The 23,512-nt window shown below is 39.9% G+C and overlaps 1 protein-coding gene across 2 annotated transcripts; it reads right to left on the bottom strand.

Moving 5' to 3' along the window:
- Window positions 1-252: 252 nt before the first annotated feature.
- slc12a8 (solute carrier family 12 member 8) lies at window positions 253-22,790 on the bottom strand. Of its 2 annotated transcripts, none has more exons than XM_066687302.1 (14): window positions 22,589-22,790; window positions 21,111-21,319; window positions 20,641-20,787; window positions 19,087-19,278; window positions 16,964-17,195; window positions 11,244-11,357; window positions 10,830-10,917; window positions 10,088-10,175; window positions 8,854-9,000; window positions 5,210-5,918; window positions 4,568-4,665; window positions 3,705-3,822; window positions 2,357-2,417; window positions 253-1,442 (listed from the first exon to the last, which is right to left on the bottom strand). In XM_066687302.1, exons 2-14 carry the CDS (start codon window positions 21,243-21,245, stop codon window positions 1,277-1,279), a joined length of 2,295 nt encoding a protein of 764 aa, XP_066543399.1. In that variant the 5' UTR covers window positions 21,246-21,319; window positions 22,589-22,790; the 3' UTR covers window positions 253-1,276. The 2 variants fall into 2 exon arrangements, with proteins under 2 accessions (XP_066543399.1, XP_066543398.1); XM_066687301.1 differs by having other exon boundaries at window positions 4,568-4,668; window positions 22,589-22,789.
- Window positions 22,791-23,512: the final 722 nt, after the last annotated feature.

Below are 23,512 nucleotides of genomic sequence, written 5' to 3'. Positions count from 1 at the left end.
CTTCAACACCTTTTCTAGAGCGATACAATAAAAGCTGCAAGGCAGTAATGCAATAAAAATGCTGTGAAACTATAGGTCACTGTGGATTGGCAGCTGGTGTGTAGTTTTCTAGCCTCCAGAAATCATTTGAAAGGAAAATATGAGTATTGAGCTGTTGCAGGAGTCTCCCCTGTAGTTTTGTTTGTTTTTGGTAATTTATTAAGGCCATGTGGACATATTCTGAAGAAAAAGTTATAGATTTGCATTGCTTAATATCATTAACATAAATATTTAATCATAGTGAAGGAGTCATTACAACAAATGTATTGTTACAACACTTACCCCTTCTCCACTAACACCCACTACAAACCATTTGTTATGCTAATGTTTCAAATCTAGTCTTTCTTGGAGCTCATGCAAGAATGTTTATTCAGCGTCTGCTCTATAAAAGGAAAGCCAAATGTACACGACATGTGTGTCATCCAGTGTGTATGGGGAATTAATGAACGATTGGCACTTGTCAAAATAAAATATGAATAAATAACGAAAATGGAGAGTTAATTTTAAACAGTTGCTAAATAATTTTGTACGCTGATCTATTATTCACTGTGTTCTTTTTCCATGTTTAATGGTTATATACTCAGAATAGATTAGTGTTAGTCACACCATTGTTGTGGTACTGGTTGTGTAAAGCATGCACCTCATTATATTTTAATAAATGCATGTGCGAATAACACAATCGCCCAAGAAATTTCCATCCCGTATTGCAAATGTGTCTTAAGACTTCAAACAGAGCATGAATAGAAAAACACATCAATAAACAAAACAAGACAGATCCCTGATCAATTAGTGTCCTGCTTTCAACAACTTCAAAACACTTCTTGAGCGAGAAAATCTGTGCCCTTTCCTCAAGAGGATGGAGGATTCTTGAATATTCAGCTTCATCTCAATTCAATAAATAAAGATAATTTTCAAATTCTGTGATTTGAGTTATTATGAATTGTATTTTAAGGAACACAACAGTAAACAGAGATAGACATCATGTTTTACTTGAACCACAGGGGCAGAGGTACATGTCCAAGCAAGACATGCTCTGGCACAGTTGGTCTGTTCTTGTTGGAATGTTAAACGTGATCAAATCTGAATCTCCACTTTGCCAAACAAATAAAGTCAATCTAAAAATGTTCCATTGTTTACCATTAGTATAATTACAGTGTAAATCACATTAAACCCAACGCTCTCGAGTTGAACAATCCATTTAAGAGAAAATAATCAACGCAGATGTATTGCTCATTTCTCATTTGAGCTGGCGAGTTAATTCTTCTCCGCTGATGATGGAAGAATGGTGGTATCGGTCTCGTGAGGCGAAGTCTGCATTCTCCTCCGTCAGCTGTTGGGTCTCCATGCCAACGCCGGCGAAAGAGGGTGTCACAACAATCTGATCCTGCAGCGCAGCCCCCCTCCTGAAAGTACAGAAGCCGAGCCGGGACACTCCAGATTAACAAAGGAGCAGTGATCCGGCCGAGAAAGCACCCATTTGAATCTTAAGCACCCTCACAATCACGTCGTTATCCGCGCCTCTCGGCTTTGGGAAGCTGATGTGTCATTTGCGATCTCAAAAAGGTTAATGTGGGCACTAAATTAAAGTACACGGAGAACAACAAGTCCTTTGGCTGCATATTACTCTTTGCATTAAAAAATCGCCTTTGGGGGAAGGTTTATAGTTCTTCTTCAGCAACTAATGCACCAGGCATGAGCCGATCTCCACCGAGAGATTAAATCTAGACTACAACAAAAAAAAAAACTGCCTGCATCCTGCCTTCTTCAAAAGTGATGGATGAAGTGCTTCCCAAAGCACAAGAAACCTGCACATTTCACCAGACTAGTCCTCACTGCTGGGCTTGCTTTCAATGACCTGTCAGTGCGCCTCAAAGCAGCCTTCTCCATCTAATGGGGTGTGAAGAGAGCTCGGTCTCCAGGCCTTTTCTGCTCTGGGTGTCTTTTCAGGAAAGCGGTTGGCCTGGCCAGGGGACCCACAGTGCTGCTGTGATCCGAGCTACGAGGCCGTGGAGCAGCGGGCGCTCAGGAATGCTGGCAGCCTTACCCGCACCACCTCACCAGCCCTTTGTGTTTCACTGCAGCACTGGCAGCCTAGCAAGCCCAACCAATAGATCTCGGAGGCATTTTTTATAGATGCGATTTGCCGTTGCTTTTGAAAGTGAAAATTACAGCCTTGTGGGCCTTTAAGAGGCTTAGTCAAATAAATCCCACCAAAAAAGGGCAGATTTTTGATTGGGGAGAGCAGGAGATCAGGACATTACGTGTTAAGACTTTGGCTGACAACGGGTTGACAAATGCTCGAGGCTGGACGACATACCTGCCCATGGTCTTCAGAGACGTTTTGATCCATTTGAAAAAGCTGAAATTTGCAGCTGCTCCTGTTAAGAGAATGAATGAAACATTGCATCATGGCATTTTGACTTAAAAGAGTATGCACAACTGGACCAAATATCGCAGCTGCTCTAAGAAAAAAAAAAAACCTTTACTGAAGTTTAATCTTGGGATTTTGTTTTAGTCTAAAGAGAACATAAGGAGATTCTCCAGTTATATAATCCCGAATGCATTTACATTTAGGTTAGGAATACTTTCTTTATAGGTACACATTAATATGCTTATTTTCTATGTGATTAAGAGAGAGAATTGTTGTGGCTGTTATTTGGAGCACAGAGGAAGAATCTCTTGCTTCACAGATCGAAAATTAAAATGTGCACCGTGACATTGTGAAGAGATTATATATCACTAAATGTTGCAAAATGCAGTGGGAGAGTATTCTAGCTATCCAGCAGGACAGCTGCTCGGCCGAGTACAGGCAGAGAGAAAGCATGCAAAAGCGTCTGCAAGCAGGTTTAAAAGAGATTCTAGGCTGGCATTCAAACAAAGCCAGTCTCTCCCGCTCTCGAATCCAGAAAGAGGTTTTGTTTTGCATTTATTCCATTTAATAACTTAATCTGGTTAGCTTTTACACTTGCAATATTTTGATCCATCTTAATTTACAAAGTAAACTTGCCAGAAGAACGTAAACGATACCATAACAAATAGATCACAATGCAAATAACGTCTGGAATCTGTGGCCTGATAATCCACTGGAATTCTGCAGAAAACTGAAATTGTAACACCACATGCGACGCCTCAGAATTTTAGTTTTTTTATTTGTAATTAAAAAATATCTGCACATACTTTGGAACTAAACCTGTTATAGTCAGTTAAGAAACAGCAACACTTGCACTTTTAAAAATCATCATATAATAATCTAAACGGCTATATTTTAAATATCTTCTTATATATTTAAATTTATTTTTATTGTAGTGGAAATTATTTGGAAATATTCAAACCAGCATGTTAGGGAGGCGCAAACCTAATGTGTATCCGAGAAGCTTCTTTTGGTTAGACAATGGAAAAGTCTGATTGAAAATACCAATAAATAGAATGGAAAATAAGAGGGAACTCATAAACCAAACTGAAACTGAAAACTACTTCATCAAAATAAATTACCCTTCCTTAAAATATACACCAATTAGAAAGACATCTAGATAATCAACACCTTTTAAATTCTCAAGATGATTCAGTCAAGGTAGAATCGGTTTCCGCTTTAAAGGCAATCTGAAGATTATGTTTTCATAAATATAAAAATAAAATGTATTGTGCAGATTCTGGCCAACCCTTACCTGTTGGCAGACCTGGACTCGCTTGCCCAATGTAGAAGTAGAGAATCGTGGCCATACCGATGTTGACGAAGGCGTAGACCCATTGTATTTCAAACATAATCCCAACAGAAGCTATGGCCTGAACAAAATAATTTGTAAAAATTGGTGAGGACAGTGTTAGAACAAAGAGCTGCAGCAAATGTATGTCAGAGATCAGCTGTTATTCCCAAGGTATTCATACATCAACTTATTAGGAATTTGCTGCCATTATTGCGGATTCTTACGGATAATTACATTGATCAAGGTAATTAAAAAATATGTATAATGCTCTAGTGTAGCTCAAGATATGATCATTAATATACTTATTTCCTGTCTCATGTGACACTTTTATATTTTGCTTTGGAATATATATTTATCTAGTATATTTCACTTCTTTAACAGTATGGACAAAAGGAGTTTCCATTCTTCACCAACACGTTTCAACACCAGTTAGTGTACAGATTGGCAGGGATTGCTTTTTTAATGCTTTTTATCTTAATTACACTGTGCTAAAGGGATTTGCACATCTGAGACACGTCTTTACCTCACCCCGGCAGGTTTATGTCAGTTTCGTTAATCCACCCAGTGTCTTGAGTTAAATACACAGACACATGATATGTGATTTCTGTTGCTCAGGGAAAAAAAAACATGAAAAAGGTGTGTCTGGAAAGTCGATACATCTCCACAGGACATTTTCCACTGAACTCTTCCTTTCCCTTTCGGGTACCTTATCTGCCCAATTAGTCCAAATGGAAAAGAGAGAGAGAGAGAGAGAGAGAGAGAGAGAGAGAGAGAGAGAGAGAGCCGAAAGCCATCTGTCTTTCCCTGTCTTTCTTGCCACTTACACCAATTAAGGAAACCCAGTGGTTGCAGAAAGCGGAGTAAACCGATGCTGGCATTTGTTGGATTTCCAGTCTCTGAAGTTTTTGCTTCACCATTGAATCTGCTGAGAAAATGTCAGAATATTTCAACTGTCAATAACATTTCAGATTGCTCTACATCAGCGTCTCAGAAAAGTTTAAATGTTTACCTTCCTCTTGGAGTCTTGGTATTATAATGTAATGCTATGCTTAAAATGAAACGATAGTTAAATTGTAACGACAGAGCCGTAAAAGTATATATTTTTAAACAATTCACCAAGACCTTGACACACCTAAAGTGAAGACACTATTGAAGTAAAGAGGAGATTTTCACGGGTGAATGGGAGAGAATATTTGTGACCTATTTCTCATTTTAGCCATTGCAGGAAGTGAGGGAGGAACATGCTGTTGGGAGAAGTTGGTCATCTTGACTGAAGGTACTAATCTAAAGCGAAGGGAGTCTTCCATTAATGGGATTATTAAAAAGTATAATTCTCTTTCAAATAGGGTGGGATTTGTCATCTAAAATATCTTCTACAAAATACTCCTGCAGAGAGCAACACAAATAATAAACAAAATCACTCAAACAGTACCCACAATATCTTGACTACAATTTTCTTCATGTACCTTCAAGGCTTTGTTCCTGAGAATGACCGAGTTCTATGGAAGTCAGTCGCTGAAGAGAAGATGTCTCTTTTTCCAAACTGGGCTGGTCATCGTCTCGCACCAGCTGTGGACCCTGACTTGTGCAACTCTCTCCCGTTAAGCCCTGTCCCTCAAGAAGATTAAGTGTCGCATTAGTAGCTACACCATCATCCGACACGTCTGTGCCTGGGGTCTCGGTGTATTCTCTCTCCGAGCTCCCATTCAACTGCAACCGAAAGCTATCCATCAGCATTTGCTTGGCCGCCTTTCTGGACTTCCTGCCTTTGCCTTTGTGGCCCAAAGTGCTGTCCTCCTCCTCTGGCTCGCGATGCGCCATCTCTGGGTTGGGCGAGTGAAAGATCTGGTCCATGTCCTTGGTGAACTCCAGTAAGGTCCCGTTTCCCTGGCCCTCCGCGATGCCTTCAGTTCCATATCCGGGATGCCTGGCAAGGATTAAAGGTTTACCGGCATTCGGGGAGGAATCCTCCCCCGGGCAGCGGCTCTCTCGCTTCATCTGCAGGTCATAACTCATGGCGACACAGAAATAGGAGTAGTCTATGATGCTGTACGTGAGCATGAAGTTGATGGTGACAATGGGGGCCAAGATGTTCACTTGGCCTATGAAGACGAAGGCCATGGTGATGAGGCTGGTCAAACAGATCGCTGCCACTGGGGTTTTATTTGGACCTCTCTGTGAGAAACACAGAAGCGAAAGCACAGACAGACATATGGAAAACAAGGAAACTATTTATATATAAATGACTGTAGCGTGTTGCATCATATTATAAACATAAACACATGCCTCATGCTTCCAACTGCAGCAGAAGGTTCAAATTCACACAAGTACACCTCGTCGTTAATTACGGCGAGACGGAAATACTTATTAGTCCCTGGCGTGCCTCCAGTTTAACCTGGGCTGGCCAGCATTGCTCTTTCCTGCCTTTGTTGTAGGGCTTTGATACAGCGGGAGATGTCTACAACCTCCATTAGCACACAGAGAGAGGTCAGACGGTGCTGCGGGCAAGGGAAAGGGTGTGCTCGCTTCGAGAGACAGAACGGTTAGCTTGTGTTCCTTAATCTTCGAGTGTACTTTTCTATAATTAGGGTTTTCTATTTCTTGAATATGTTTTTTATAACAGGGGAGTGGGGGCTGTTTCGCAATTATAAAGGCAAACAAAATAACACAAAATGAGGTCCATGTGCGTTGAGCTCCTTGGCTTGACAGCGAGTGGTTTAAGTCTGACGGTTAATCGTTCATGTGGGATATGGATCGGATGAATGTTATGACATTATTTTGAAATCATTATCCATGATAACGTCAAGAACAAGGAGGTTACAGTTCCACCCTAGCATAATTTGAATTCCAATGACTAGCATCTCTACCCAGAAGAGCAGAAGTATGAGGTGTTTACCACAGCTTCAATGAATTGTGTACAATATTAAATACAAACTAGATTGTTAACACTTCATGTTTTAAGTCTTTTGACATTTTTTGTATTTTATTAACTTAATAAAAACTTAGTATTTCGTTGTGATTTGTTTTTTTAACTCTGAGGACTGGTTTCACAGACTTAAACAGCACTAGGCTTGGGTCTACCCCATGTTATTTTAGGTAGGGTAGTCCAGGACTAGTCCTATTCAAGGTCTGTGTATAATTTGTATAATTGTTAATCAAAATGCAATTAACAGGCTGTCACTGATGAGGAATTCCCCCTTCAGTGTAAATTTCCACCAGCTTAAGCTACTCTTTCCATACCACGCTTAGTAAGATGCTTTTTTATAAGATGCTCAAATACATTAATTATTTCAGGATGTGGAAATGCATCCAATATGCAGTGTAATGTCTCAAGTGGTCAGAACCACGAAGGAAGTGGGGAGGGAATCAGATAATAATCTAAATATGATATTTAGCACTAAACGTCTCTGTATTCAGACATTTTAATGGCGGATGCCATCTATAATAAAACATGTTTCTTGAAATGTCTACAGAGGACAATTATCAAGTGACGGATGGTGTTTTGGGAGCACATTGAAAAATAAAAACAAGGAAATATAGAATTAACACGGCCATATGGCAGAGGATAATTAAGCAGCTCAAAACATTTTATTTTCAAACATCAATCCGTCTGCTATCCTGGTCTATAAACCTCCACAGTAATCTGCAGTTTACAGCATAAGAGAGTGCTAGGACACCTCCAGGACCCAGGATTCCGTTTTTCATAATCTGGTACCTCTGTCCTGCAATTCAAGTCTGTTCTCTGTAACCTATGGACAAAAGTCATGCTTTCGCTCCATGAAAAAGAGGAAACTGCAAGATAAGTACATTCATGTGATTATACAAGACAGCTTGAACCACCAAACTGATCATTATAAGTTATACAGTCCTGTTTCTCTGAATAAAGGAGCATTTCAAAGCAACAAAGCGCAACAAGAAGAAATGTGAATGTAGGTGTGAAAACCAAGTCTGGGCCACTACGCATGGTTTTGAGAAAAGGAAGTGAGACTTCGCGAACAAACAAACCTATTTTAGTACCTAGAAATGTTTGCTTGCCGCTATGACTCACCTTCTCCCCACTCTCAATCCCCAACCCACCCCCCAATAAAGGTCGTCACGTGAATCACTGTCAGATGCCAGATCTTAGTCGATGGCCACAAACTCTTTGCACAGGTTTCTCATCAATAACCAATGCCCGGCTACAGTCTCCTTGGGATGACTGCATAATAACACAGATGGTGCCTGAATACCAATGACAGGGACAGACTGCAAACTGAATATCAATCAGCCTTGTAATTAGAAACATGACAGCCGTGAAGACGACAATAAATGTGCTTCCCTGAATGCAATCATTATGAACAATAGCTGCAGTTGTAAAATATCACAGAGCAGACATTAAGGGTCTTATTAGAATTAACCAGTTTATTCACTTATTCTGCCCCCGAGCTACATGCCTTTGTTTTCCACCTTCTCTATCCTTGTGGTCTGTGTCCACATTTACTCTGCATACACTAGTCTCACTCGAGTAGCTAAAACAGGCAGACGTTGGCTAAAAACACCTTTCAGGGTTAATAACAAATGAATGACTACCAAAAAACTAATATAGATGTTCTATTGTTGAGCTATAGCTATGACAGGAAATAGTGATAGTGATGTCTGCGTGCTTGCACTGCACTCAACCATATCAATTATTAAGCTCATTGCATTTTATGACAAAGCATTAAGCCGGTGTTTCTTTTATATTCATTATTGATTTAAGTACATTACAATGTATTAGAATGAAAATATTGATCACTCTTACTGGGCCTCACAATATTATTTTGAATATGAAAACAATGACCGTACAAAACCCACTACTGAGAGCATGATTCATTCATTTTGTTCTAAAAGTGTTCATTGTGAAATTAAAGTCTGCAATGTGTAGAAAAAATGTTAGAGTGTTAAATCTGTGTAATATGTGCCAGTGAACACACAGGTTATAGGGAGATCAATGCTTTAAGATCAAATCCATGCTCTTCAAATATCAAATGACAGTGAAGGTCTTTTCCCTCACGTTCTGTGGCGATGACCACATTTCCTCATTAAGAGATGAAATTTGAAATGTGACAATTGTCCGTCTCTGCTCACTCACCCCTTGCCCTAAGAATCCAAGGAGTGGTATAACCTTTTCCTGAGCGATGCACTGAAGGATTCTGGGTGCTCCGTACAGACCACCCATACAGGACGCTAGGGAGGAAATGTAGAGCCCAAGCAAAAACAGGAACCCCACCAGTGAAACCTGTAAAACAAACACAGGAGGGCTTACAGACGTCCCCACCCAGCAGCGCCATCACCATCTCCCAAATCCCTGCCACCCGGCGTTCTGCATCCCGAAAAAAAGAGACATTCTGACACAAATACATCAAACGAACAACCCGCCGCCCTACTCTGATAGCAAGAATGCACTGAAAGATTAGGAAAGAAAACTGGGGAGTGAAATTTTTTGTCTGGAGTTAATTAACATTTCCACTTCAGAACCAATTAACTCCCATGTCTATAACTCTAAAGAAAAATCATAACCATTCGAAAGCAAATCACGTAACCTTATTACCTTACCTGAATAGTCTATATATATTTAGCATTTATATATAGCAGAGTATCGGTGCATTCCGTCACCTTAGATTTATAAAATAAATTGCAGTGTCAGCTGTACTTAAAGAAAAGCCCTTCTTGTTTAAAAAATGCATCTACATTGTGCGTGGATCATGCATTATAAATATGGTGTGTTCGGGTATATACATTCGGCATACTTGGTAGAGAACAAAGCATCAGTGAAATAGGCTGTAGATCTCTTTAAACAAAAGTCCAGACAGTTGTGAAATTTCACAGTAAGGCCGCAAGGTAAACAAAGCAATTTCTGATCCCCGGCTCCATTTCACGGCTGACAGCTTTGATTTATTATAAGACACGTTTTCTGTATAATGTCTGTGATGTGCAGTGAAGTGCAAATTCTCTTATTTATGGGCTTTATTATTTCCAACGAAACCAGCTTGGCAAATACGCCACATCTCCCAAACTCAGAGAGAAGAGAGAAGATTGCAAATTTCTACCGGGGGGCTTGAGAAGACAGATTAATCAAAAACTAGGTCTTCACGGAAAATTCTGTCAATTAAGCAATTTCAACAATATCAACAACACATGGCTGGACACTCTGTAGTGTCCATTTTTTGTATTTCATCATAAGAACTCTACAGGGTAACAACAAAAAAACAGCGCTCCTCAAAATACTGATTTAGTTCATTACTGAACGAGAACAGAAGCTTTTGCCCGAACAGGACAGTTTCTGGCATGGAAGACTATAAATCCAGTTACATCACAGTGTTTACCTTTTCTGCTATCAAGAAATCATAGCGTAGCGCCTCCCTTGTGCAAATGGCTCCCAGCAGAAAGACAAAGACTAAATACAGGAACCACCTGCAGATTCCCAAAATAGAAAATATTGTCAGGGAACTTTCTCATGCTGAAAAATGAACTACAAATATATTGTAAGATATTAAATACAGGAAGGGTACAGTATTTTAGTTTTTTTTGTAGATTTTTAATCTTGTGAGAATAATTATTGATTAGAAGTGTGTGGAGGGGTTCACATAGACATAAATGTGACTGAAGGTCTGTGTAAATGCCATAAAGGGACTGATTTAAGGTTTAAATTAGAAAATTCCTCTCTTCTGGGAGTGGTCAGAAGGAGCCTTTTGGGACTGGGATTGTGTACAGCAAGGACATCTCACGGCCACATATTTTCCGAGTACTGTAGTACAGTTGTCGGTCCCTTATTTTCTTCTTGGCCTGTAGCGTGTTTTACTCAGAGTTACAGTTATCTCACAAAACACACAAGGACAGCATTCCTGTTATCTGAGTCAATGTGGGATCAAGCAAATAAAATGAATTTTCACACTGAAAGAGCTCAGCGCCGATTCGCTGTGGAGGACGGCTTGAAGCCCCGCCAGGTTCCTCTGCTTCCAGATGGCCGGGGAACGACACAGCGAGGCGAATTTCCAGGGGACTCGTTGCGTTCGGATCGCTGTGTATTTGTCGAGCGAGCTAGTATAATCATAAGGGGAAACCTACGAGGTGCCGACCGCAGCCAGCGTCCCCACTGGGATGTTGGAGTCTGGCTTCTGGAGGTCTGAGCTCATGTTGAAGCCGGCCATCACACCTGCACCGCAGACAGAAGGGGCACAGACAGGTCACTTTCACACACTGAGAGAAGAGGCTGTACCCAATCATGTCCTTAAAGTCCTTTTCTATGTTTTCAATAAAGCAAAAACATTATGATTCCAACGCTGGGTTGTTATCTGTTGTGGCTTTGAGGTTGGAGGCTTGTCTGCGGTCATTAATACATCAAAAATTTAATTGGCTATTATACCAAGAACACGATTACGCAGCCGAATTGTCTTATGGTCCTCCTCGTTATGGAGGACCTTGCCTTGAATAGTGGCTTCACAGGATTATTCAAATGAGAGACACTTCAATGGAGGTTACCTGTGGCTGCGGGAAAGAAAACCCCAAACACAGTGAAAAAGGACTCCCCGGGCGTGTAGTCCGGCAGGGTGTTGTTATAGAGAAGGTCTTCCGAATACCCAACGAAACCATGGTCTAGAAATATTAATAGAGAATATAAACCGTTAGTGTGAATGGCATTCCCCAGTTCTCTCTGAAGATTCAGTGTACGTATACAGTTATTTCATTGCTTGTACTCTCAGATTTACAAACAATATTTTACATATTATATTTATTTAATATTATATATTTTATGTCAGGACAAAATGAAGAGTCATGGACAAAATGAAGCTTCTGTAACAACTTCATAATAAATGACCTGTCTATAAATGACATGAGACAGGACAAGCTGTATTGCCCCTCGGTGGTAAAACGTACAAACAACCCCAGGGTATATTCAAATGAGTCGACTAAGGTAATGTCAATTTTTGTGAATTATCCATTTATTTACAAGTAACCAATATTTACTTCAATAGCACAGAAACAGAAGTGCTACTTGGGGCTGAAGCTCTTATAAATGCACAACACATGTCAAGGTCTAGGACATCTCAGACAGGACATCGATGTCCACAAGCCTAGGCAATCAATCCCAGCATAAAACGTGTGTGGAGTCATCAGCACAAAAGGCTGAATACTAAAATGATCTCCACAATAAGACTGACGGATATTCGAAGTGTGTTTATATGTAATTGCTTTGGCAATGCTACAAATGTCTGCCTTGACAATAAAGCACCATTTGAATTGAAATGTAATTTAATATTTATAGATAGTTGCAGAAATAATTATCTATAGTGTACCTCATGATCATTACCATTAAAAAGGTTTTGTCAATGTAGCCGTTTGTTAGAAACTGCACTCAGATATTACTTTTACTAACAAAGCTGAAAGGCCAGCTGCAGCTATAAAAATAAACCAGTTTCAGTGAAAAATCTATTTAATTAGCTTAGCTTTCATTTAAAGTTCTCATAAATGCAAACTGTTCTTAAAAAAAACTAAAACAGCATTAGCCCAGGGTATCTGTTAAGGCTTCAATAAAATACAATTATGCTACTAACATAAAAAAATCATAGATAAAAAGTGTGGCTTCAGAGTGATTGCTCTTAAAGAAAGAACATTAAGCAAGAGAAACTAAGGCGAGGCTGATACGCCGATTGTGACTTTTCCAGGGAGGTTTTGAAAGCGGCTTATGGTGTTGTTTGTGAACGTGCGAGGGGGAAGCGGACACTCCTTAGCACAACACCGCAGTCTGCAGGTCTGGCCATGTCTAGCCTGAACACTTTGGTCCTGGAAAGCCCGAGCCGTGAATAGCTGCCAGTGACCGCTGGCGATGCGGGGTCAGCTCATTATGCAAGTGTCCAGAGAGGATATCGGTCGTGCCAAGATGCGTGCAAACCTGAACTCAGTTCTGATTGCTCTGCACCCGGCCAAGTTCAATAATCCTGTCCACAAGTGTGTGTTTAGGATGGAGACGGGTCTGCAGTGTTTAGAGCAAATAAAGCGAGCACTGGAGTCGACAACTGAGGAAAAAGTTCTCATTTTAGTTTGAAGGAACCGTGCTTTTTATTTTATTTTACTGAATACCTCACATTTTCGGCATTACTTTTAGGACAATCGGCATTATGGTAAAAGTTTCATATCAGTTCAGGTTTCATATAAAATAATCTGCCAATATTCTTCAGTGGTGCCAACAGACAGTTGATTACTCAGATCAGGTTGTAATAAAGCTACAAATCATATTCACGCAGCGTGGGAATAATTAATTATTCAATTCACAACACACAATGCAGACCTTATCCCTACATACATCTCCAGTTTGCTAGTTTGGGGATTCTTTTCTGTTTTGGTCCTAAAAAAATATGAAAAAGCTGCAGCATATACATATAAAAAATGTATGTTTATGAAAGTAGATTTCTTATCTCTCTTTACAGACTGATAAGAACAGTAGCTACAGCACTAATCTAACATATATACAATTGGACTTGGTAAGAACTAAACGAGGGACAGAAAGAGGTGGAGGAACTAATCTGAACGCAGCATAAACCATCTCACTCCAGACACCGAACCAAGAGAAAGGCAATTTCCTTTCGGTTATCTTTTGATGGGAAAGAATGCCTTCCCTCAGATTAATGACGTGTTTATCCGAAAGGAAGTAACCACCCTTCTGAAGCACGGCCTGTTTATCCCTTCCAAGGCACTGTTCTCAGATTCAGAGAGCTCGCCCGGGCCTCCTGTTCACAGGCACAATGCGGGCCCACTTCCTGCCTGCGCGCCACTGTTTGCCTGCTCTGCGATTGGTTTCATTTCATTTAACCCTGTAGCGAACGCCGGGGCTCCAGTCCAGTTTAGTAGTTTGGACCGAGAAGTCAAAGCGCAGGATCTAAATATAGAGCGCTTGTGCAAAACCGCAAGAAGGAATGGTTACAATTTTGCTTCGGTTTACTCCTCAAAAGTACTCCACCAAAACATGTGGTGAAGTTATCTGCTGGAAATTAAATCCAATGCAGTAATGCAAACACACTCAAAGAATAGAAAGATTATTTTTCTTATTCTTATTATTTAAGCTTCTGTAACAGACAATGTAAAGTATTAATTCCACTATGACTAAGAGGCCCTGTGTTATTATAACCTTAGATCGTTTAAGTCTAAAAACTGAAGTATTCCAGTTTCTCTGGAATTTTGAGTGGCAAGACATTTAAACTCTAAACAGTGTGACAAAGGGATTTGAACACTTAACTAATTTATATATAGTAGATTATATTGCAATTATATCTGAACGATTGTTTCTTAATTGCCCTTTCTGGTATGATAATAAATAAATATATTATTATGATGGTGATTATTATTATTTAAACCTGTTTTTCAAAAGTGAAACATATCTCAGGAATGTGTTTTCTACAGCTTTGTACTTGGCATCTTGAGGTAAAATACATGCCAGTGCATCAATCAAACCATTATCAAGAGTTACTTGTTTACAGAAGTGAATTAAATGAACCATGTTTATGAAACTCCCCTGAAAAGTATAGATACAGATTACAAGGGTTTAAAGTGGGATACAGTATTGAAATATATCATTTAAGTTCTTAAAACTATCATAGAATGTAGAGACTACACAATGTGTCATATTAAACATTATTTTATTGTTGTCTCCTGTCAGATAATATTAGTATGTGCATTTATCCCAAAAGTTACAAAGGAGCATTTGGATTAGGTCTGAATAAATCTGGAATATTGCCCGAGGTCATTTCCACAGAGGATTGGACAAGCAGATGTAAACATTGTAAAGAAATAAGGTCAGTGAGCATCTTTTTTCACTGCAATTTGAACAGGGAATTCATTTCCAGACTTCTTTTTGTCTATAGTCAATTATTTACACATGAAAAAAAACATGCAGGAAAGGAAAGGAAATATGAAAATCCATTACTGAAGTGTAAAATCATTCAAGTTATAAAATGGTGATCATGCGTAAAATAACCTGCTTAGATTTATTTGTGCACACTTTTAAATTTGAAAATTTAAACATGAGAAATAAAATGATTGCTTCTGATTAAATTGGGAAGGAAATTAAGGGGAACTCAATTATTTTTCCTACAGCGAACAAGGTGTGTAGACATTTTAGTGAGTAATATAAAACAACTCCCTGACTGACACCATCACAGGATGAGGTAAACATGTTGTCTATTTATAGGAAGCGTCCTTGAATTGGGAACTCGGCTCAGGAAGGAACGATTTAAAGATTCAGACTTTCTCTGAATCGGGACCTTGGATCTTTTGTCAGAATTGAAAAATGTGGGTGAAACTGGGTAACACCCAAATCCCCTACTGACAATCACACAGTCCTGCCAAAAGGCGGATCTATATCTGGGACATGACTTTCGTGGAAGTGATGAAGCTCTTAGGACATCTTACACAATAGTAGGCCCGGACTAGCCTTTTTTTTTTTTTTTTTTTTTTTTTTTTGCTTCTCCGTCAAAGACACTCCTGCAACTAATTAAACAAATCCATTTCTGAACACCAAAGGAAATGAGCTGCTGTTTTCTGCTTTTCTCGTTTTTCTCCACACTGCGATCCCTGATAGGGATGGCATGCATCACAGGGTAACGCAAACAAAATCGACACTATAAACTCAAGATCTAGAAGGTGTCACACAGACCAAAGAATACTTAACAAAGCACATCACACTTCATTTCCATGCAGCAGACAGTGACACCGTATAGCCAGATCATGTCAATGATTACTTAATTGGGTCAAATCGAGAAAAAGAGGCTTATAATTATCCTATTAAGGATATGAGAGTTGTAATTATATTGCAGGAATGTAAGACACAGACCGGATGAAAAGATCAGATCCACAGTTAGTGCTCCAACATGTTGGAAAGCATAAAACCACAGTTGGAAGACTTCAGTTTGTCGTCCCCCCGCCCCACACACACAAACACACCCCCAGTTTTGGCGGATGTTGAAACTCTCGGAGAATTAACATTTTGTTCCAGAGGTACAAATCAAGCTCCATCCCAACCTACTCTTCAGTGAGCATTGTCATTTTCCAGATTGCCAAGATTTATATAATAACTGGCGAGATGGGAGCGCATTTCTGTACCTCGGCTCTGTTTTGCTGTTTACAAGCCGGTCTGCATTTACAAAAGCGGCTCCTCCTGCCGTCGAACGCAACCTTCCCGTCGCTGTATCTCTCGTTGGGTGCGTAACAATGTTATCAAACCATAAACACATCTGTACAGCAGCTACATCTCCCCAGAACTGGCAGGTAACCAGTCAATAAATTTCAGGCAGGACCACTGAAAAGCCTGGCCGGATTTCAACAGTGATGTCATCTGCATACAATGATGCCTAATTGGAAAAACCTGGATAACCCAGTCCTTTTTTTCCCCCTGAACATAGAGAATAATACCGACTGATCGAAAGCATGCCGCTTCAGCCTATAAAAAGACTACTAGTGCTGACAGGCCCCGAGCACTTCTGTCTCCCCAACATCTGCCGTTAAACCCTGTTTCAGTTAAAGCCTGTGCCAGGGGGAGCTGTCCACTCGGAGGTCTTTTCTGCCGTTCACATCAGGAAGTTAGTAATCAAGCAGGACAGGAACTACAGTGATCAGCAGCTTCCTGACAACTAACACATAGAGGGTGTGGGGGGCTCTGTGCAATGCTCTCAATTACTCTGTCCCTTCATATTAAAGGACACGTCCATGTAGTGATTATAATATGCGCGCCCGCTGTCTTGAGCAGTGCCACAATAATGTCGAGGTTGTGGTGAAATAGGTTGTCTGAATTATTGTCTCAGTGTCTTCAGAACCACAGCATTCCTGGCTTTTTTATATTTTATCAGTTTTACCATCATCTCTGACTATGAGCCCAACGTAAAGTGTCCTTTTTTTCACAAGTTCACACTTAAGACCATGATTTAGTCCAGTATTCTGTAACTGGCTTAGCCTTAGACACTCTTTTTAACTGTTTTTTCTCTACAATGAAGCTACAGAGACATCTACTGGACAGATTTACAAAGGACAACATGGTGACACAGATATGGGAAATGAACTTGTGTGCCGATCAACGCATGTCAATTCAGGGCTTCGGATTCATTTGTTTGGAGGGGGGGAGATTTTTTTTCTTTTAATCTGACTATATTTTTCATATCATGACTTCCTAGAGTCTTCACGGAGTCGTTTATGAAGTAAATGACCAGAAGTACCTGGGTCCAAGTGCGAGAAGGTTCCCACAACGAAGTCCAAGGTGGAGATGGCCAACAAGGCCAGCAGCAGCAACTGGAGGCGCACGATCCATTTGACCCCAGCCAGGTTGATTCCCAGCAAGGCCAGCAGCACGCCGATGGATATCCCCCGAACCGCCCAGACACTAGTGAGGTTCAGCACCTCAGCGATGGACTCTGCAAAGCCAGTGATGTACATCGCACCTGCAACACACTGAGAAACAGCCGGTCACTCACAGCAGTAACTACTTTTTAATCAGTATTGGGGAAAAAAGTATTGGGGTCTTAAGTCTTAATTGAACCCTTAATTGAAGTAATAATTTCAAATCAATGGAAATACACTCAAAGAGCAGAGAGATTATTTTTCTTATTATTATTATTTAAGCTTCTGTAACAGACAAAAAAGTAAAGTATTAATTCCACTATGACTAAGAGGCCCTGTGTTATTATAACCTTAGATCGTTTAAGTCATACTAAAGTATTCCAGTTTCTCAATGCAATGCTAAAGATATTTTGAGCAGCAAGACATTTAAACTCTAAACAGTGTGACAAAGGGATTTGAACACTTAACTAATTTATATATAGTAGATTATATTGCAATTATATCTGAACGATTGTTTCTTAATTGCCCTTTCTGGTATGATAATAAATAAATATATTATTATGATTATTATGATGGTGATTATTATTATTTAAACCTGTTTTTCAAAAGTGACAAATATCTCAGGAATGTGTTTTCTACAGCTTTGTACTTGGCATCTTGAGGTAAAATACATGCCAGTGCATCAATCAAACCATTATCAAGAGTTACTTGTTTACAGAAGTGAATTAAATGAACCATGTTTATGAAACTCCCCTGAAAAGTATAGATACAGATTACAAGGGTTTAAAGTGGGATACAGTATTGAAATATATAATTTAAGTTCTTAAAACTATCATAGAATGTAGAGACTACACAATGTGTCATATTAAACATTATTTTATGTATTGGGGACCCCCTACCCTGCTGGTTTTTGTTACAACTGAGATCTCAGTTACTTAATTGAACCCTTAATTGAACTAATAATTTCCTAAATCAGAGCCTTGTAATGATTTTAAACAGTAGGGATATTAGGGTAAGCACAAAATTGTATAAATAACTTATTAAAGAAGCAGCTCTTTAATTACACAATTTAAAAAGTCAAATCTGTTACCTCAATTAAGGTACAATTAAGTAATTGAGATCTCAGTTGGAACAAAAACCAGCAGGGTAGGGGCTCCTTCAGGACCAAGATTGGGAAACACAGCTCTATATAGATAGATGGAGAGATTGATTAACAATAGATTGAGGATTAATTCTAGATACTCCAATGTCAGGGCATAGGATGAATAATGCATGACTTTCACAGGATTATTAATTCCCTTTCTAATCAGTGATTCTTATGAAACTACCATAGGGAAGCAAAGTCTATCTTGCTCGGATTTATATTGCTTTCCTAAATCAGCTGTAACTGCAGACCCTCTGTGGGTTAGCCTTATCTACCACTTCACAACTTACACATCACTATTTGTCACACAGTAGTTTAGAAGAGGTGATATAATCAGATTAGCCTGCAATCCAATACTCTACAGGTTTGTTTTTATTTATTTTATTTCCTTCATAAAATCTGCAGGGCTTTCATTCCTTAAAACCAATGCTGTGACTCCGTGAAATCGATCCCAAATCTCACGGGGAGCGCCTGACCTTAGAACACAGCACTGAAAATAATAATTGACATCCCCGCCCCCCCCGAGGGATCCCGGACTATAACTTATTCCCGCCCAGCACAATCCCTTACAGTGTGGGGCTGCCTGTGAAATAGGACTGCTTCTCAGAAGACATCTGTCAGGGATAAACAGGCCAGAGTCTCGCATAACAAGGGATGCAGGGGTGTGGTGGCGCAGCCGTCCCTTTGTGCCTGCATTCAGCCCAGACCGCTGGCGCCTTTTGGATTTCCTGTGCAGTTCCTGAAAGCTCTTCCCATTTTGTTGTTCCAGGGGGTCTCTAAGGACACTTTTTTAAGGCTAAGGGTTTGGGATTTTAATTAAGAAAAGGTTGTTCCGTGGTCAATTCCAGCTCCGTTTACCTGGCCAAAGACGTACAGCAGGCCAACGGTGCCTCCCACTCTCCCTCCGAGGACCGTGGAGATCATGGCGTAAACACCGCCGCTGCCAACGCTGCAGCGCTCGCACACGCCTATTCCTGACATCACCGTCACCACAGCAACCAGCACCACCAGGGACACCAGGACCATGCCAAGTACAACACCCGTGTTGCCCTGGCAACCAGAGGAAAAAACATGTATATGGTGAAGATGACGAGAGATACGTTTTCACACAATGCCATGACCGTATTCGGGCAAGTGGGTCACTTCAAACCCTTTCTTTGTATGCGTTTCTTATTGATTTGAGTCCTATCATAAAAAAAACAAAGGACAATTTTGTATTCCTTATTTACTGACACTTTATATTCACACCTTGATTGCTGGTTCCACAGACCTTAAATAGCACCAGTCCTGGATTAACCCACCTGAAATAACACTTGGTAGTGCAAGACTAGGGCGAATGAAAGCAGCCCTGTGTGCCACTGATGAAACAAAAGAAACATAAGAAAGTTTACAAACAAGGGGAGCCCATTCGCCCCATCGTGCTCGTTTGGTGTCCATTAATAACTAAGTGATCCAAGGATCCTATCCAGTCTGTTTTTGAATGTTCCCAAATTGTCTCTTCAGCCACATCGCTGGGGAGTTTGTTCAGATTGTGACGCCTCTCTGTGTGAAGAAGTGTCTCCTGTTTTTTGTCTTGAATGCCTTGAAGCCCAATTTCCATTTGTGTCCCCGGGTGCGTGTGTCCCTGCTGATCTGGAAAAGCTCCTCTGGTTTGATGTGGTCGATGCCTTTCATGATTTTGAAGACTTGGATCAAGTCCCCACGTAGTCTCCTCTGTTCCAGGGTGAAAAGGTTCAGTTCCTCAGTCTCTCAGTAGGACATTCCCTTCAGACCTGGAATAAGTCTGGTTGCTCTCCTCTGAACTGCCTCTAGAGCAGCGATATCTTTCTTGAAGTGTGGAGCCCAGAACTGTCCACAGTATCCAGATGAGCTCTAACTAGTGCATTGTACAGTCTGAACATCACTGCCCTTATTCTCAATTCTACACTTTTGACAATATACCCTAGCATTGTGTTTGTCTTTTTTATTGCTTCACCTCATTGTTTGGATGGAGAAAGTGAGGAGTCCACGTAGACTCCTAGGTCTTTCTCATGTGTTACTTCATCTAGTTCTGTTCCTCCCATAGTGTAATTATAGTGGAGATTTTTGTTACCTGCATGTAATACCTTGCACTTGTCCACATTGAATTTCATCTGCCAGGTGTCGGCCCACATGAATTATCTTGATGTTACAATATTACGATTTTTTAAGTCATTTCTGATGAAAATACGTTATTTTACAACTTTATTCTAATTGCATCTGATCGCAAACAATTCCAGCAGAGTTGCTCTTCAACACAGCGGTCACATACAAACAAATTAGGCTTAAGTGGGACTTCTGGACCACCTGAAGTCTTAATTGCACATCTTAATCTTAAGTATACATTCACCTGCATATCAGTACTAAAGATGATGCATCATCTCTGACACTCACCACTAGCCACCCTGTACGCAGAAACAGGACGACCCCAAAAATATTAATCATGCACGTGGTGAAGACCCCGTCCCAGGTCCCAAACAGCACTGGTTCCCACACGAACAACTTCACTTTCCACCAGGGTTTGGGGTGACTCTGAGATCCCTACAAAACAAGATCAGTCATGTTCACTTCATCAACTTGGCCTGAAGGAAGTGAAAGCCCAAAATATTCAGGTGTAATGCCAAGGAATAATAATAGTATGTTAAAAGATCATGACTAATTATGAACCAGGTTAACTGGATGAATGACCATTAATACAAAGCTTACAGTTGTCCAGACACTTTCTAGTTTGAGTAGCTTAGAGAAGAGACAGAATATCAATTTAAAAAAGATTTGGGCAGAATATGATTCATACTTTGTTAAAATAAAGCCATTGATTTGAGTTTTGAGTGTGTAGTAATCAAAGTTTTTTTTAAATCTCTTGCCTGTGCGTCCTCATGAAACAGCTCTTGGACGTGCCCAGCTTCGCTCTTTCTGTTGCCGGTCTCCAGTAAGACAGACACATCCCCGACACTTTGCCTGCTGGACTCAGACCAGCCATATGGCGGGCCCTCCATCATGAAACAAATGTGATCATAAAGTGTCAGCTGGTGGTGTCAAATCTCTACATGACTGTCCACTTCATAATTAGTACCTAAAACAAACATTAAGTTTGGTTAGTAATACGCAGAACACACATCACATGTAAAACCATTCTGGGCTTGAGTGTCTTCCTTTCCTGATCTTTTTTTTTTTTTTTTTTTTTTTTAAATAACAGCTTAGTTTAATATTATTATTATTATTATTATTATTAATAATAATAATAATAATTTTAAACATACAGATGGAACTTTATATATCTGTGTGTTTACTGTATGTGAAAGATCAATTAAAGGCTTGTTTTAGAAATAACTGTAACTGTTAAGCTATTTCCATGTACTGTATTTCCAGATAAAAGACATGGATCATTTCTCATCAGCCTTATTTGTTTCAACAGTATAAACAACTTAGGAGGTGTTAATTTCTCTTCCTGTTTAGTTGTGTTGGGTTGTTAAACAAGCAGTTATATATCAGTTTATATTGTAGATAAAAGGACTGTTAACAACCCAACCCATCACCCGGATCTGCACAGGATTTATGTAGATTTCTTTAATGCATTATTCAGCCACTTCAACGGTCTTTCACTTTTTGCATTTAAAGAAAACACTAGAAAACAGAACTTCACAAACCCAGTACATCCCAGTTCAATTCAATCTAATGTTAACGTTAAACCAGCTCACGTTAATGTGTTTACGCCTTCGTTACACCATCATCATCAAGAAAACAACATTTTAAACCCTTTGTAACATACTATAACATGCTTAACGACTATATGCATACCTGTGTATGCAGAATCATTAAGTTCTCTGGAGCATTAACTTTCTTGTTTCTACAAGTCAAGCAACTGATCGACCAAAGTGTGAGATTTAATTTTTGAGTTCAAGAATCCGGGAAGACAACTTTCACCTCCCACTTAACAAACACTGCTTTATTGTATCGTTTTGCCTCGGATGTTTAAGTTCAGCAGACTTCAGTACCTGTAAAAACGCACTATCCCTCAAAGGTAATACGGTCTTAAAAGTAAAAAAAGTCGAAAAGGAAATCACGACTGCATTTAAATAAAGACAATATCCATTTAAAAAACCAGCTGTTACAGAATGAAACAAACATTATACCAGTGTAAACTTTCTGGAAGTTGTAAAAGTTCTAGAATTCTAAAAGTTCTAAGAGTTCTAGAATGTCTAAACGTTCTGAGAGTTCTACAATGCGGACCAGATACCGCTGAATATGAGAGAAATAATGCTGAATGGTGGAATCATAAACGCATCTCAATTTATCTAGTAACAATCCTGGATTAAAGAACCAAAAGAAAGGATACGTGTACCTTTTGTGATCCGTACGAAAAGACAACGCAAACAGTTCAAGATTTGACATTTCTCCGTGTCAAGAGAAGCAGCGATCAAAAATGAACATAAAAGGTTTCGTCTACAGAGCTGCCGTGGAATCCAGTCTGGGTGACATCTGTGAGGCACAGGTTGTCGAAGTGCATTTTTTCCCAAACCACCTCTGCTACGTGTTCTGTGATTAAACGTCACAGAGTCAATATTGGTTGGGGGGGGGGTGCTCAGGTCCTCCTCAGGTGCGTTTGGGCGACAGTCCATGCATCTGTAGACGTAGCCAATTTGTCCTGCAACCCCGCACAACTTCCCACACTCAAACTGAAGGAAATACAGTACAGCAGTGCATGACTACACCGCTTAATGATGCATGTTTGCTATTCCTGTACTGTGCGTGGTCTGTTACAAACATTTTTTTTTGTTTACCGACTGTTTTAATGTTTTATCCTATTACCGGTTGACCGGTAAACCTTTTTTATGCTGGGACACAGACCCATTCCTGTATATTGGTCAAGAAAAAAAGTGTTTGAACATAACCAGGAGTTGTAACACAGGGAAAACTCAATTCACTTGGTAGGGGTCTATAAATAATACGTCATACATACAGATGAGTGACGAATTAAAGGAAAAAGTCTCAGTAATGTGTTGGTCATCATGAGCTGCCAGAACAGCTTCAATGATCTTGGCACAGATTGTACGAGTCTCTGACTCTACTGGAGGGATGAACACCATTCTTCCAAAATATATTCCCTCATTTGGGGTTTTGATGATGGTGGTGGAGAGCGCTGTATAACACGTTGGACCAAAATCTCCCATAGGTGTTCAATTGGGTTGAGATCTGGTGACTGTGAAGGCCATAGCATATGATTCACATCATTTTCATACTCATCATACCATTCAGTGACCCTCGT

Source organism: Amia ocellicauda, chromosome 16, assembly GCF_036373705.1.
Source record: "Amia ocellicauda isolate fAmiCal2 chromosome 16, fAmiCal2.hap1, whole genome shotgun sequence".
NCBI lineage: Eukaryota > Metazoa > Chordata > Actinopteri > Amiiformes > Amiidae > Amia > Amia ocellicauda.
The sequence above is the reverse complement of the archived record's forward strand: the minus strand, read 5'-3'. Positions and strand labels throughout refer to the sequence as shown.